Source organism: Ascidiella aspersa, chromosome 6 (genome assembly GCF_963924565.1).
Source record: "Ascidiella aspersa chromosome 6, kaAscAspe10.2, whole genome shotgun sequence".
Classification (NCBI taxonomy): Eukaryota; Metazoa; Chordata; class Ascidiacea; order Phlebobranchia; family Ascidiidae; genus Ascidiella; species Ascidiella aspersa.
The window spans coordinates 24,806,429-24,823,075 of NC_139452.1; the positions used below are offsets into that span (position 1 = coordinate 24,806,429).

Consider the following 16,647-nt stretch of genomic DNA (forward strand, 5'->3'; position numbering starts at 1 on the left):
GCTATTATATTTGTTCTACATTCCTTTTTCGTTGCAACATATTTGTTAGGGTTAGTATAATATCGAAGCCTATAGGTAAGCACTTTAAACCAGCGGTTCTTAACCGGGGGGGCGCCAAGCAATTCTAAGGGGGGCACGAGCTCGACTTCAATGTTTTAACTTTTTGCAGTGATTTTAATGGTTTCGTTTGGGTTAGGCATAATTCCTAGATACAAACTCTGTTTTTGCCAACTTTAACATTAAAACGGCAAAATTTTTTTTTTGAATCTTCCAATTCCCTTTCAGGAAATCCACGGTATCACCGCCCTATTAAATTAACTTATAGATAAACGATGAAAAGCTATCGCCCTTTCGCACTATTTTTCATCCATATTTTATATATGATAACAGGCTATAGCAACAGGGGGAGTCAAACTTTTTTTGAGCGAAACTATATTGTTTTTGCAATATTGCCGTTGTATTGTGTGTCGTTACATCTTTTGAAACACGATAACCCAATGTTTAATATTTGCGCTTGATATTTTTTGCGCTCGACACCATACAACTCTTACAACTGTGGAGTCAATGCCCTCGCAACACGTTTGTCAAAATAGCTCGATAAAATCAATGTGTTCAGCTCGCGCAATTTGTTGTGTGCCCAATGCGAAACGCCTCTTCGGCTGCGGTTTAGCCAATTCGACCAAATAAAACCCAAAATTTTTCCAAACAACACCCTTCACTATTTTCCTGTTTTATTAGTGATATTTAATTGCAAAATTTTGAAATATTTGGGCGCAAGTCATGAGAAAATTACCAAAGGGGGGCGCGGCTGAAAAAAGGTTAAGAACCACTGCTTTAAACGTTAAGAACAAAAAGCTATTCGAAACAGTTAAAATGTTACCTTCTTCTTTATGTGCACTGATATTTCTACTATATCTCTTTCTGTTTTTTAATTTCTCTTCCTTTTTTATTTTAGCAAAGAACCTCCTTCTTTTTCTTTTTTTAAGTTCTCTCGTTTTTTATCTTTTTACAAACCTGCTGCGACTTTTGCTGCTTCTCGATTTCGGTGAAGGCGTGGTTCTTCTCTTTCTCCAGGAGCTCGCACTTTTGCCTGCTTACGGCCAGCCGTTCCGTGGCCATATCCAGGTCTTTTCCCGTCGACGCTTGTAACTGAATCAAAAAACAACAATAAATATGCTGTTGCTCTACCAGACATATTGTACTAACAGGAACCTCTTTCAGGTTTTATGCTTTACTAAAATAAAGCACTTTCAGGAATTATTTATTACTAAACATAGCTTTTTCAGTACTTATTTAATACTGAAAAGAAACTCTTCCAGTAGGTCTCATTATTTATTACTAAAAAAAGCTTTCTGGGACTTATTTTTAAAAGAAGAGATTATTTTTAGCATAGACAGGCAAATTTACACGGCCCGTTCAAAATAATTTAGAACCCTTGTTCCTCGGTATTATTTGGCTTTGTTTTTGTAACTTTTTTCAGAAAGCAAAAATACGGATCGCGTTAATTGCCAGCCGAAACGCCATAAGTAAAATTAGTTGTTTAAAGTGCAATCTATAATAACATTAGTGTTTGGAGGCTATAGGAAGTAAATCACTTGCTTATTGAAATAATATAGTTCCCTCAAGTTAAGAGCTAATGTATATGATCGTTTTGTGATCACAAAAAACAATTAAATCCAACTCAAATGATTTTGAAAAGTTAATTCCAGTCAGGTCACTTCATCAAATGAAAGTCAAAGTCTACCAAGTAATTGTCTTAGGTTATAGCTCTCCAATTATACTATCAAAGGGTCGACTTAACTATGGCAGGACAGTCATTAATGCAGAAGTACATATTCTTTAAGTATTAAGGCTATTCTTTTAGTATTAAAACAATTTTGAACCAACCTCAAGGGTGTCTTTGCTTTCAGTCTTTAGATCATTGATGGTCTTGTGCAGGTGCTCAAGCGTGACGTGATGCTGTTCCTTGTCAGCCAATAGGAGGTCGAGCTGGCACCGGAGTCGGTTCATTTCCCTTCCGTTGTCATCCATTCTGAAAATCAATTAGACAGATTAGAAATCAAATCATTTTTTTGGTGGGTGTGATGATTTATTTTTCTGAAGAGTTTTATAAAAAAAAACACTTTTTCGACTTCTCCTTAAGTGTATTTAGACTTTATAGACTTTATTTTGATTTCAAATCAGCCAGATTTTTTTTTTTTTTTGGTGTAAGTTAACCTTATGAGTAGCGCGATTATTTTTTGACTTTTTGAAAAAAGTCAAAATTTTGTCAAAATTTACACGTGGGTCAAAATTTGTCGAAATCCTTTCTAGTCAAAATCTGCTAAAAATTCGCATACAACGATTACAAAATTAAAAAGACTATAGTCAGATTTTGGAAATTGTCGGTCAGTTAACGTTTTATCATAAAAAAAATGTTTGACCGAAAACAGAAGTTTACTCGGGTGAAATTTGTTTTATGTCCTAAATTTATGACAATTTTATGCCGGCACTGGTCCACGCAAATCAAAAGTATTTTTTAGTGGCCCGCGTTCAAAAATCCGTAAGAACCACTTCAGAAAAAGACTTAAGCCCCTCTTAAGTCATTTGTAAATGAACTTGAATCCAAGTGAAGTATTTTTGATTAAATTACAATTAGTCAAGTCATCAAAAGTAATAGTTAAATTGGTAAAGCGCAAAAAATTGGATAAATAACCAACTTTTATAAAACATTGCTGAATGAAAACACTTTATTTCAACCCAAGTAACTTGACTCAATGAAAGTCAATTCAAGAAAAAGCTTTGAGTAAGTTCAAGTCGTTTGTTCAATTGACTTAAGTCAAGTCATTTCTTCTAAAAGGTTTAAGTCAAGTAAGTCATTTTGCCCAGAGTTAAAAATCATTTGAAAACAGTTATTTAAGTTACTTAAGTGTAGAGTCATTCACTTCATTACTACACTGACTCCTAATCTAACCACTCAACTGACATCAAACCAGGATCTCTTACTTTCGCTTCATCGCTTCCCTTTCCTCGGCGTTTTGCCTCGACCTGGCCAAGTATCCGTTCCGCTCCTTCTCCAAGTATTCCGTCTTCGTCTCCAGCTCCTGTTGGACTTGCTGGAGGAGTCGGACGGTGGCGCGGCACTCTCCCACGTCCATTTCTCCCTCACGCAACCTCTCGTTCTGCATCTGGAAGAGGAAGAAGTGAGCTTCATCAATCTGGACATTCCACCGAACTGGTACACCCCAAAAGCAATCGCGGACTAACCGAATGTGTCGATCAATGATGCAAACAAGGCAGACTAGAACTATAGCCTGCGTTGGGTGAGGTTCGAACTCACGACCTCCGGCCAAACCAGGACTTTCGCTCCACCAGCTAAGCTACACAGGCTCAGAGAGGAGCGAGTCGAGAGACAACCGTAAGGCCAAACTGTGCTACATTCTGATGTGCAAGCAACTTATTATTGATCTACAGTAAACTTTTATCAGTATTCAATGAAACATACACACACATAATATGTGAACAACTATGATTTATAGCCCTTCTGAATCTGTTTTTTGCCAACGATTAAGGTTTACTTCTTAGAACCGAATCTTTCGATCAATGGTGCAAGCAAGGCATGTTAAAAAACAACTAGCATGTAGTGAGGTTCGAACTCACGTCCCTCTACCAACTGAGCTACGCAGGCTCAGAGAGGAGCGAGTCGAAAAACAAGCATGACGTCAATGCTTGCTAGGTAATATTGATACGTTAAACCTGATCGTTGGTCAAAAAGCACCTTGGGGCTAGATCGGTTGTTAAATACATATGTGGGTGTATCTTTCATTCCTCCGAACTATTTACAATTTTAGTTACTCGGGCGAGTTGTTGTGGAAATTATGACCTAGTTTAGTGGAAAATCCCAAAGAAAAAAAGTTAACATAAGAAACGCGCTTGATACCTCCATCGTCTTTTGCGCGTCGGCCAGTTTTCTGAGAAGGATTTCTCTCCTTGATTCGCTGTCGTCCAACGCGTCGTGGAAGTTGTCACGCTCGATTTCTATGATCCGCGGCGGTGTCCAATTGCAGGGGGAGGAGCTACACAAGGTCACAAGAGCTTCTTACAGTAAAAACTTTATAGCTCTTAAAACAGTGAGTCCAACCAAAGAAAATCTAGAACTTTATGAATTGGTTTGGAGCCATTTTTTTTCTATAGGTCATTAAACCAGGAATTCGAACCGAAAAAACTGGAAATTTATGAACCGGTTTCGGACCAACTTTTCCCAAACCGTAACGCAACATTAACCATTTGTTGTACGATTTCAAGAAGACGAACAGGAACTGAGCCCAATCTTTTGAAAGAACCTTAACTGAACCCCGACCCTGTAAAAAGCGGTTCACTCCAGCATGAAGTCACAGCTTGTATTTACAGCCATGCTCGAAATTTTGTATATAAAAGGAAATTCATTAAATCTAAAGTTTCTTTTGTATTTTTTAGATATTTTAATAACGAGTTACTTGTTTTTTAATACGCACTAAACTCAGATTAAATAGACGACTAATACTGTATCGAAACGTTACTTTATAAACCGGTTTTAAAATAAATTTAGTCGAACCGAAGCTGAACTTTTAATTGCTCCGGATATGAACTGGATTCCGAAATCTTTGAAACTGTTCGACTCCCTGCTTTAAACATCCAAATAAATGACAATTGGTTCAAATTTCCAAATAAGCTCTTAAATAAGTATTACCGAACCACTAATTTGGACAGACTGGTCTACGTACGATTTATCAAACAACAAACACGTGTTTTAGCGAAAGTAAAACCAGCACTCAAGGCACAGAGAAAATATGACCCGAATCTAGTCCAACTTTTTTTTAACTAATACTGATCATCTTAACTCTATCATCCGCGTTTTTTTATTTAACTTTATGTTTTTGAAAGTTTAAAATCTTTATCTGTATAAAAGGAATAACACGATAGAAATGTTTTTAGCTGTGAAGCGACTAAAGTTGTGATCTCGTAGATTTTCGTCATTTACCTTCGGACTGGTGAAGGTGACCTTGACCTTGATCGGATCGGGGACGGCGATCTTCGCGTTCTGATTGGTCGAAAGCTTCCGTTGTCAGCCGACCGTGACCAACGGTCTTGTTGCTAAACGAAAAGTAACGTGATGTATTTAATTTTCTAAAAAATAGGAAAAAGTATAAGATTTTTAACAGTAACAAGTTTTTATACCATGACTTAACAGTTTGCTTCGTTCAATATAGTCTACAATCTATTTTTATTGCCATATGAAAACATCGGAAATCACTTGGACGTGAATAATAAATATTCGTTGCTGATAATAATCAGTTTTATTACGAATTTACGATACTTATACAAATTTTACGCTTCCAACTGCTCAATATGCGATAAATGTTGAATATATACATACCAAAAACACTACTTCATTATAGTATGGTTTTGTTATGTAAGGCGTGAAACAAGCTGTCTTTAGAAGGGCATACTCTCGGGAGCTTTTATTTTTTTAGGATATTTTTGAAACTCTACTAAATTTTATCCAGATGATTTCAAATTAGATGTACAGAGTTGGCTCGATTTTAAAGATATAGTATAGAGCTACCTTCAAGTAAGACTGTTTCTTGTATGTTTCGTCCAAAACCTGCATCGCCCTCCTAACGGCAGCCGACGGCGTTGAAGCTCTACTGCGAGGGGGCGCTCTTGTGTCTCTATATAAAACATATTAATTTCGGTTGATATTGTCCTGCATTAGGGCGTACCGTCCGCCTTAAAATAAATAATCAACTGATAATTAGAATTTCCTTATAAATAGAGAGAATAATTAAATAAATAAAATATTCTGTACACCAAGTTCAATCTGATTGATGTCCATAGAAAACTGTCTATAAAGTTCATCAAGTTAATTACAAGGGTTAAAGGTGACATATAAACTGTGTTATTTCTGTGCATTACTTTTTCGCACTTAATAAGAACAGGTATTCCAAATAGGTTAAATAACTTATTATAAAATAACTAATATGGAAAATGATATTGAAGATTCGCTCTCTTAAAGTTTAGAAATTCATCTTTGTTATTTCTTAATATTGTTTTATTAAATTTTCATTTACCCATGCTTAAAATTGTCAAACCTTGACTTGTCAAGGCTACTAGGTAATTCAAAAAATATAATTTAAACTGCTATTACTCAGCAGACAACCAAAATAGGCCTAGGCCAGGGGTGTTCAACTCAAACATGCCGACGTGCCAATTTTTATCTTATGACTTATTTCCGTGCCAAAGTTTAGCAACTATTTTTTTTCTAATATTATAAGCGCTTTTATACAAAAAATAAAAGCACCTGTTATAATACCAGGTGTAATTGTTTTTGTCGTAATTGCTGGGATTGTTTTGTATTGTGAATAAACAATGACAATTGACTGTATAACAAATTTAGCTTTTTTGACAATTGGCTGCATTTAAGGGGGGGGGGCTTGCGTGCCATTTTTTATTGGGTCGCTTGCCACATTTGGCAAGCGTGCCTCATATTGAACACCCCTGGCCTAGGCGGATAAAAACTGTTAAAAGGCTCTTTTGATTTTTTCACCTGGTCACGTCTAACTCGTCCATGTCGAGGTAGGAGTCGCAGTTTCCCTTCGCCCTAGATCCGCCTCTTGAAGGCTGATACTCGCGGATCGACGAGTAGTCCATGTCTAAAAGGAATCAGACACGAGCGTTAGTCGGTTAAACTAAACGTTGTCCTTTTGTGACTACTTTTCCTTTGTGTGATTAATTGTGACTGGTTTTCTGTATAAATGAGTACACTTTTGCGTAGATATAGTGTTTTGGGTGGTATCTCTCATGTAAGTCGGGGGTTCTGAAACTTTTTTTACGGCGGACCCCTAAAATTTTATTTTGATTCGCGTTGACCACGGTAGACAGGATAATTGTAAAAAAGCAGCATAAATTAATGTCACAATACAAATAGGCTTCATAAATCTCTTCATTTTGGACAAAAAAACAAACAAAAGTGAAATAGAGTCTAAATATATAATCATTGCAAAACCGTTATTTTTAATAAACTATTTTCTATGAAAAATTGATTACTTCTTAAATATACATTAATATTTCAATTAGGCCTTCATGGACCCCCTCAAACTATTTGACGTGCCCCTAAGGGGTCCATGGACCCCAGTTTAATAAGCCCCAGTGTAAATAAATACACTTTTCCGTAGACATAGTGTGGTTGGGTGAATCTTTCCGCAAAATACGGATAAAGCCCAGTTCTTCACAGGACATTTGCACGTTCTGTTATAACTAATGCGATTTACGATGAGCATGTTATAGGTTTAAAACTAAATAATACACCACGCCGCACAACCTATAATGACTAAACTAACACATTTGGCAGACTTTTTTTAACGAAAAAACTACAAAAGTAGGAGCTAAGCGTTTGTAAAACAGCAGATCGTTTTTGTCTTTTTAAGCGAACAAATGAAATGGATAGGTTTGTTTGTACTCCACAACTGAATGACTCAATCAACACATTGGAAAGGTTTTTCAAACTAAAAATCGACTAAGTTCAGAGTTAGGCTTTTTAAAGCAGCAGATCGATTTATTTTATTTTTTAAACCAATAAATGACGGAATAAGTTTGTTTTTACTATGAATCAAATGATGGCGTTCACTTAATAATACTTAGACACCTTATGACTAGGGCGAATATTTTTTGACCTATAAAATAGGAAGTTTTGACCTGAAAAATTAAAAATTTAACCTAAATATAATTTATTTTGACAAAATTTTGACCTGTTAGAAATACATTGATTTAAATGAGCTAGGCGACATTAATCACGCGTTTTTTATACCGTATATTGCTCTAATAAAGATATAATACGGTTAAAATGACTTTGAACACAAATCAAAACTAAATTTTTTTGATAAAATTGAACGATAAATTTCAAAACAACTGAACGACGAATTTCAAAAAGCTGACTATATATATTTTTTTAATTTTCTAAACGATTTATGTGCATTTTTATTTGATTTTGACTTAAAAAAATTTTGGACAAATTTTGACTTTTTTTGGCAAGTCAAAAAATGTTCGCCGTACTTATGACCCTTTCACAGGTTATATTTGGTAAGTAACAAGTATCCATAAGGTCAGGTCGACAAGCAGCGATTCACTATTGCTAAGGCTGAGGCTCGGCTATCCAGCAATCCACTGACAGCTGTGTAATATAAATTGATCCACTCACAATACATGGTTGGCATATATTCCACCATATGCTTCACCTTTACAACTTGCAGTTTACGGCCTTACCAGCTTTACAATATGGTACTGCGCATGTAAGACTCTGGACTTGGGTAGTTTTACATGATCTTACTCGAGTCCTGAGTCCGACTCCAGCAAAACAAACCGACTCCTTCGAGTCCCGAGTCCACCTCCGACGCCCTGATTAAAAGCTTACTGCAGTTTTTATTGCATAGTTATTTATCTTACTTTCCTATACATATGTTAATCAAGTTGCCATTCCGTATTTGCAGTTTGCGGTCTTATCAGTTTCGAATTTCAAACACACGTCGGATTCGGATAGTCTTACGTAGTATTACCCGAATCCCGTTGTTTAAATATTATATTTTCTGATAAACATCTTAGATTCGAACTTACACTTTTGCACATCCTTCGTGCTAAGCAACTTGGTTTTCTCCACTTTGGAATAAATCTCCATCCCGCACCAAAAACAGTCGTTTCAATGCGATTTCCCAAGGGAAAGCCGTTTGTTGAAACAGAAGCGTTAAGAACGCTGCCCGGCAACCCTGGCCAAGCTCACTTATCGTATCTGACAACACTGGCGTTTAAATACCGCGTCGATTGGCCACTTAAGTCGAGCAATAAGGCAACAGATAACCGGTATACTGTCTCGGCAGCATAAAACGGCCACAGAGCACTAAAAACGCCACGAAAGTTTGCCGGGGATTTAAGATGTATAGAACTACCAAGGGCCTTTTTTCCAAGGGCATGACTTAATGGGCGCGAGAAACCGCATTGTGCCGTCATAAAGTTTAGCGCCCTCGTCAAAATGCCGGCCACAGTTACTACAATGGAGGGGCTACAGTTGGCGCGCCGAGTGCCTTCAAGCCGCTCGTTTTGGCGTAAACAAAAGCGACTGTATAGCGTCGCTCTTCAACAACGAGTCATCAACAAAAGGCCAATTGACTGCCCCCGGTTTTACGCATTTCGCTCGTAAGGAAAACCACAGAAAAGATAGATAGATTTCGACACCCCCTTCCATAGAAGTTTTTGTAAATTGATGTATCTCGTATTAATTTGTACGAAATGTTCTTCACTTTATTGCGTTTTTACAATTTCAAAATGACTGTGGTCTGTTTTACACATTTCGTTGGCAAGGGACACCGCAGAAAATATAGATAGATTGCGACACCCCTTCTACAGGATTTTTTCTAAATTGAAGTACCTATAGTATTGGCCCTGCACAATGTACGAAAATTCTACTTAACTTTGCACTCCTATTGTGTTTGAAAATTTTCCCATCGACTGCGGCCCATTATACACATTAAGCTTTCAAAGAAAACCACGGAAAAGATAAATAGATTGCGACACAATTCAATAAGATTTTTCATAAATCGATATATCTCGTACAGACCTTGCACTATGTACGAAAAAGCCACTTGATTTTGTTGGACTCCTGTGTGTTTTAACAATTTATCTACAAAAAATGGAATCATAAACCCTTAACATTTGCTGACGGCATAATATTAAACGACAACGAATGTTGGAAATATGGGAGGGCTGCATAAGCACAGTTGTGTGTAATGAGTCCAGCCATAAGATAGAAATAAGAACAACATCGACGTCAGAATAAAACACAGTTGGAATAAGACCAAGTTAGGCCTAATACCTAATAGTCAAAATAACGTCAAAATAAAAAAATAAGTTCTAAATCCGTCGGAATAAAACCTAAATGGACCCAAACGTTGACACCAAAACCGCCTATGCAAGACCGATGATCCTCGATCGTCCCATAACATAGGCGTTATTTTGGCCATTTAGGCCTTATTCAGACGATTTTGTCTTATTCTGTCTTGGTATTACGTATTTGGCTTTATTGTGTCGTTGGTCTTAATACCATGGCACTATGGTATTATAGATTATTCTGCTTTAGATATTTGTTTCTTTTAAAAGTGTCATTCATACGACTGGTTGTATTTAGTTTATGCAGTTTCAAGGCAACGGCGATGTTATATAGCACTATAAGTGGGGATGTAAGGTTTTGGTTTAAGGGGCTTTTTTCCAGAAATTACGTCACAGTTATAAAGGCTACGCCATAAAGACGTAATCCTAAGAACACCACAAAAGACCGTTTATTTTGTTAAGTTTTTGGATGAAATTGTGTTACTTTTAATACAATCGTCACAATACACCAGTGTTTCTTAACCTTTTATACTTGGGGGCGCACCTAGAGACGTATAAAAACGTGGCGGCGCACCTTGCGAGCGAAGCGAGCGCGAAGTTTTTGAGGTTTACCGATATTTCTCTTGAATTGCCTGATTTTTTTTATTATACGGGTTTTATAGTTGCATATCTTTAAAGGGACTTCCAGCCTTTGAGACTAAAAACGTTATTTTGTCCATTAAAGTCTTATTCCGATTAATTTACTTATTTCGATATGTTTTTTACTATTGCTCGCGGCGCACCTAGCAGCCTTCCATGGCGCACCGGTTGAGAAACGCTGCAATACACAGACGTTATCGACTCGCACTTAGCGAAAACACGACTTTCTATTGTTAAATTTGCAAAAACTTTCATTTCCATGGTGCTTTTCATTTCCATGGTGAAGACACGCACGACGCCTTTGGGCTAAAACTATTTTAAATTGGACAAGATAGACTTAAAACGTAAAGCAGATTTCGATTTTTTTACACTGACGTAGCTAAAATAGGCACAAAATTCTTAGGTACGAACCTGTTGAATTTTTTAATCGTTGCGAAAGATGCAAGCAGCTGGATCCTTATTCCCCTTGACTTAACATTACGAATAATATGCTTGGCACTCTTTGAGATCTACAGCAAGAATAAAAAGAAATAAAATAAACGACGTTTTCTCATAAACACTACATGTTAAACCTTCATGCTTGACCGGGCAAAGCACTTTGATTGAAGAGGACATTTTTATGACGATCGTTTTCCAAATTATTTACAATCGAAATTTTTCTTAGGCTTCAGAGCAGTTCAAAAAACATAAAATCGAAAGCACGGCCAAAATATTAAACGTCGCAATCTGGTTTCATAAGAATTAATATAGTATAATTGTACAAGACACGCAAATATAGATAAGATAATATTTTAACAATTTAAACTGCTTTAACTACAGTAAGTCTACCCTGATAGCTCAAAATTTAGGTAGAGCCATTTTAAAACTACGTTGGTCTTGTGTGATTGGCAGGTATTTCTGTCTTACAAAAACTCGCCTAAAAACAATAAGGTACCGTACATATTCCTAAATTCGACGCTGGTCTAGAATCCGACCACTTTTATTTTAACACTAACGAAACAAGTTGTTTCAGTTTTTTTAATTTTAAGTAAGGCAACGCTAACTTGCACCCTAACTCAAATAGTGTTAGCAATATAAACGAAACAGTAGTATGATCCCAGACCAGCGACCTAAATTCTAATGGCTTAAAGTTAAACCACACTAGAATTGTAACGACTGAAAACATGGCAACCATATAGCTGTGACCAGTTTAAATACAACGGTCAATCGGTTTGGAGCTGTAGTGGTCGTGTTAGGAGTTTAGGCTGGTAACTAGACTCCCATCAATGCCAATCATTCCCGGGTAAATAATTAGCGTCGCGTCAAATTACGGACATGTCTGAGCAGCACGCCGAAAAGCATAGGACATCCCACGCGTGGTCACCCCTTGAAATGGGTTTAGACGCCATTTTTGTTTTTTCAGATGTATAAATGTATTCTACTTGAATTCCCCCCTTGACAAAACCAAAAATGGTATAGCTAAATACTAAAAATTGCTGTTAAAAATTTAGTTTTAGTTTTTACAATAAATTTTAATCCAATATTAAATCAATACCTTCGACTATGCTTTGAAAATAAATTCATGATCCCAGAGTCAAACCTATAATGCTTCCAGTTTATTTAAGCTATACCCGTTTTATTATAACAGAAGTACAAAATCTGTCGCTTTCAATTGCTGCTTGACATGTTGATGATTAATAAATAAAAAAAACAGAATTTTGCTCATGGTGGTATTTTTCCCGTTTTAAAAATCGTACCGTAAATTTAATGCAAAAGATTGCCAGATCGTCTAAGTAAGGCATACTTACACAAGATATGTAGGTAGTGAGTATGTCACGGTTGAAGCTATTCACTTGTATCGAGATGTTTCACCTGCTGTTACACTTTAACAGGCTTGACTTAAGTGCACTTAAGTCACGGTTTTTAAATGACTTTACTTGTTGAGTATTTCGACCAAAATGACTTTTTGAAAAACAAAAATGAAGTTTTTTGAAATTAAGTTTTTATTTAAATGTTATTAAAATTGGGTTATTTATCTCAATTTTTGTTTGTTATTTACTTGTTTGTTGTTTCGATTTTCTTGATTTTTACATGGGTTAAACTGCTCGCATAATAACTTGACTGGGACTTGACTTGGACAACTGATGACTTGGACATGGACTTCGCTTGTTGTTTTTGCAAAAGACCTGACTTGGACTGAAGATTTTACAAATGACTTGACTCGGACAAAAATTAGTCTTTTTAAAATTGACTTGATTACAACACCGTGAACAAGTCCTAGCGGCAAGCCACTATAGCTTCGTTTAGCGCTGTGCTTTTCGACCTTTAAAATTTTCATCCGCACTTTTTTATTTTCGGAAAATTTTAAAATTTCCAACCGCACGAAAAAAGCACATCAAGTTTGCAACCTTTAGTTTTATTTGTGAAATAACAATGAAAGGGTTTGTGTATTAAAACCGTGTGGCTGAGCCTTGACTGATATGAAATAAATAGCTTAAGCTGCAATGAACCACTATACGAGACTAAATATATTACTGTAACTATAACGCATAAGTGGGCGCACTTGATTACTGTATTACACATAATAAAAAAATAATAATGTGCATCATTTTTATCCTCACATTCATCCGCACAACGTTTGTCATCCGCATTCCAATTTTTTTCATCCGCACAAGTGCGTACCATCCCACGGGTTGAAAAGCACTGGTTTAGCGTATGGCCTTAGACAATCCCCTCTACTGTCACCAGTGGCGTGCGTTTTTGTGTTAGCACACCTTTCGAAATCGAGGCTTTTTATCGTTCGATTGTTTACTAAGACTTCTTTCTGTTTCTTTATGGCCGATTGATTTCCAGTAAATGCGAGCGAAATAAGGATGTCCGCATACCGTAGGCGTAGAGCACTGACTGTAGAAATCCCTGTTCTTCAAATTGAATTCGAATTTTTGAAAAAAATAGCTGTACCCGTGTTGTAATGACTTAAGTAAATGACTTGACTTAAGTGCATTTAAGTCACTGTTATAAATGTTGCGTTCATGTTATTTTTGCTTGAGTTTCTACTCGTACTCGGACGAGTTTACTAGTTTTACTAGTGTAAAGCAACGACTTGACTTGAAGTTGACTTGCTCTAATAATGACTTGACTGAGACTTGACTTGGCCAACAGATGGCTTCAACTAGGACTTGACTTGTTATTTGACTTGGATTTTATGCAAATTCAAAATAAATTACTTGTATACATCACTGATATAGTTAGACCTAAAACGAATATCAAAGCCCATGATATAGGTAGCGTATAAGTTTCAAATGACTCTTTACTCACTTTTCACATCAATTGCGAAACAGTATTTGTTTCCTGACTTTCGACATGTTCAATTAATAAAAATAAAACCTAACGTCCAACCGGGTCTCGTATTTCCTAAATAAATTCGTGCAGAGTCAAACAACAAGAAATGTTCGGTTTATCACTGTCAAACCTGAAGTTCTCATTATAGATAGAACCAGGCGCGGATCTAGGATTTTTGTTTGGGGGGAGCCATGTAATTTTTTTCAGAGATGACGTCACAAATTTACACCAAAGTGTGACGTCACAAAGTAACATCTATAAACAATTAAAGACGTCGTGAAAGGTAAGCTGAACCCCACACACATTGTTAAAAAGTTTTCGCTTGGAGAGTTGTTATTTTAACTACCAAAACTTTATTACAAAAATGTTTTTGATTCGCGTCTTTATACTGGTTAAGTTTGCAAAACTTTCATTTTCGAGTGTGTGATGGGTCGTACGACGCCTTCGTCCAACAACGATTTGGCGAAAATGGGGTAAAACATGTGAGAAACGTAATTGAGATTCGCGATTTTTTTTTGCATTTGCGTATACTTAACATAGGAAAAATATATGGTTTTTGGGGGGCATGGGCACGTGCCCCCTTCCATTGATCCGTCCCTGGTTGGGGCACAAACATGGTACCTGTCGAGCATAATAATAAACACTTTAACTAAACCGTTGTAAGTACGCCGAATCCGTGCCGAATTTCAATATGTTTCCCACCAGTATGGTCATATCGGTCCAGAAATCGGAACATCTTATCGCCACTAGAGCGTAGCATAAAAGCTTTAACAATCACTACGTTAAGAAATGTTTCGCGGGACACAAATAATGATGTCGTTGACCACGTATGGCTCGCGGGCCTGGGATTTGGCCGCCCAGAACAAGAACCTGAGATGACTAGGCCTACATGCTTTAAAAGGTCAATGGACAGGAACACCTGAATATTTGCTTTAAAACCATTGCTGAAAAATATGCTGTTAGCCTAGAAAATTCGAAGCGAGTTCGACACCCTTCACTCGTGCAATTTCCATTTAAAATTTTCAAATTTCCAATGAAACAAAAAATATTGCAAAGGGGTATAAACGTTAATCACATTGTTCAGTTAATACAGCCATTTTATCTTTTTATATAAATGTTGTGACTGTAATATTTAGTTAAACGACTTAGATTGGGTCCTTGACTATAGTTAAATCTGCTTTTCCAAAAAATAGACCTATAACGAAAAAATATAGGCCTATATTAAAAAACTATAGGCCTATATAGTTTAATTGGGAATAATCGGTCTCCCAAGAGATAAGTCGTATACCCTAAGCATTTAATTATCTGTGAATTCACGGCAGCCTATAGGGTTGCGCCAATAATAGACAATAGGGTTGTTGCTCCCACAATAGAAACTCTGATATCATCGTTTCAGAAAAGCTGATATCATCGTATATCGCGTCTTCCGGTCAGTTTGTTTTGCTGCTTCTAGCTGCCACATACGCGCTTCTATGTATTTATGCGCGCGCTTTGAAACGAGCGGAAAAAACAAACGCGGCTTTAAGCGATCGGAGCTGCTTCCAACTTAAAGACGTCTATCAAAATCGAAGACGCCTTAAAGATGGCGGGATGGTGTTTGGGGGTGAGGCCGTCCTAAATTAAATAAAAAATTACCCGCTTTTTTGGAGAAGAATGCACGGCCGTTCGATCCGATACTGTTGTATGGGAACACAAAAACAAACCTGCAAAGCAACAATATGTAGTAAAAATCTATACCACCAGCAACAATATGAGTAAAATCTATAACACCATAGCATAACGACCAGCGGCATAATAAAGCCAAACACAGTAATATCCTCTACAGAAAACACAGTAATATCTACTACAGAATAAGTTCTAAATTATAAATCGTCTGAATAGAAAATAAACCTGTCGGGATAAATACTAAATTCATCGGAATAAGGCCAAAGTGTCCAAACTAATGCCTGAAACAGCAGGAAGAGAGGGACTAGGACCGAGGGCCTCGGCCTGGCATCGGCCGTGATTTGGTCCTGGATTGTTCGTCCCTGTGTTTAACCAGTTTCGATTAGTCTTGATGTTATTGCGACCTTAACAAATAATAGAACGACATTTGTTTTTCTTTGGTAAAAATAAAACAATTTGCTGTGAACATTTCTAAAGAAAAATCTAATATTAAACGTACTTGGTAATATTAAACGTACTAATTCAAATTACTATATTTTACGTTTTCTTGCTAATGTGTGGGCTTTTTTGTTTTCTTTGTTGTTTTTTTTTCGTTTTAGCATTTTTTCACAAATAAAATGATAGCACAACAGCCCTGCTGTGAATATTTGTAAAGAAAAATCTAATATTGAACGAATTTGGATTCAAATTACTATATTTTACATTTCTTGCTAGTGTGTGGGCATTTTTGTTTTGTTTGTTTCGTTTTTTTTTTATTTTTACATTTTTTTCACAAATAAAGTAGCACAACAGCAGCTTGGCATTATTCACCTTTTGAAATCACTCTACCGAAAACGCCGATTGGCCAGCGGTGATTTTTTCTGTTTGTAAACAAAAGTGAATCTTTTTTTGCCTCCATTTTTTTTCACGACATTAGCAACATGGCAATTAAAATAACAAAGTGGTATATGGCTTTTTTACTAATAGTTGGTTTATAAATTTATTATATTTAATCCAGTAACTTTCCTTGAACTAAAATTACTTTTATTTGGTTGGCTCATTGTAACTTATACCTCGTGCCACGTTGCAATTACACGTGTCGCGAAGTAGAGCAAATGTTTGCCCTGAATCCAACCGAATTAAAACACA

The 16,647-nt window shown here is 36.5% G+C and overlaps 1 protein-coding gene across 1 annotated transcript in view; it reads right to left on the reverse strand.

Annotated features, from left to right (window-relative positions):
• Positions 1 to 8,689, reverse strand: part of LOC146140954 (uncharacterized) — a 29,563-nt gene extending 20,874 nt beyond the window's left edge. Inside the window, exons 1-8 of the mRNA XM_083392021.1 lie at positions 8,629 to 8,689; positions 6,566 to 6,671; positions 5,585 to 5,690; positions 5,000 to 5,112; positions 3,920 to 4,055; positions 2,986 to 3,167; positions 1,888 to 2,032; positions 1,015 to 1,149 (exon numbers count right to left, since the gene is read on the reverse strand). Coding sequence (XP_083248147.1) covers positions 1,015 to 1,149; positions 1,888 to 2,032; positions 2,986 to 3,167; positions 3,920 to 4,055; positions 5,000 to 5,112; positions 5,585 to 5,690; positions 6,566 to 6,671; positions 8,629 to 8,689 — 984 coding nt within the window. The remainder of the gene's footprint in view (positions 1 to 1,014; positions 1,150 to 1,887; positions 2,033 to 2,985; positions 3,168 to 3,919; positions 4,056 to 4,999; positions 5,113 to 5,584; positions 5,691 to 6,565; positions 6,672 to 8,628) is intronic.
• Positions 8,690 to 16,647: the final 7,958 nt, after the last annotated feature.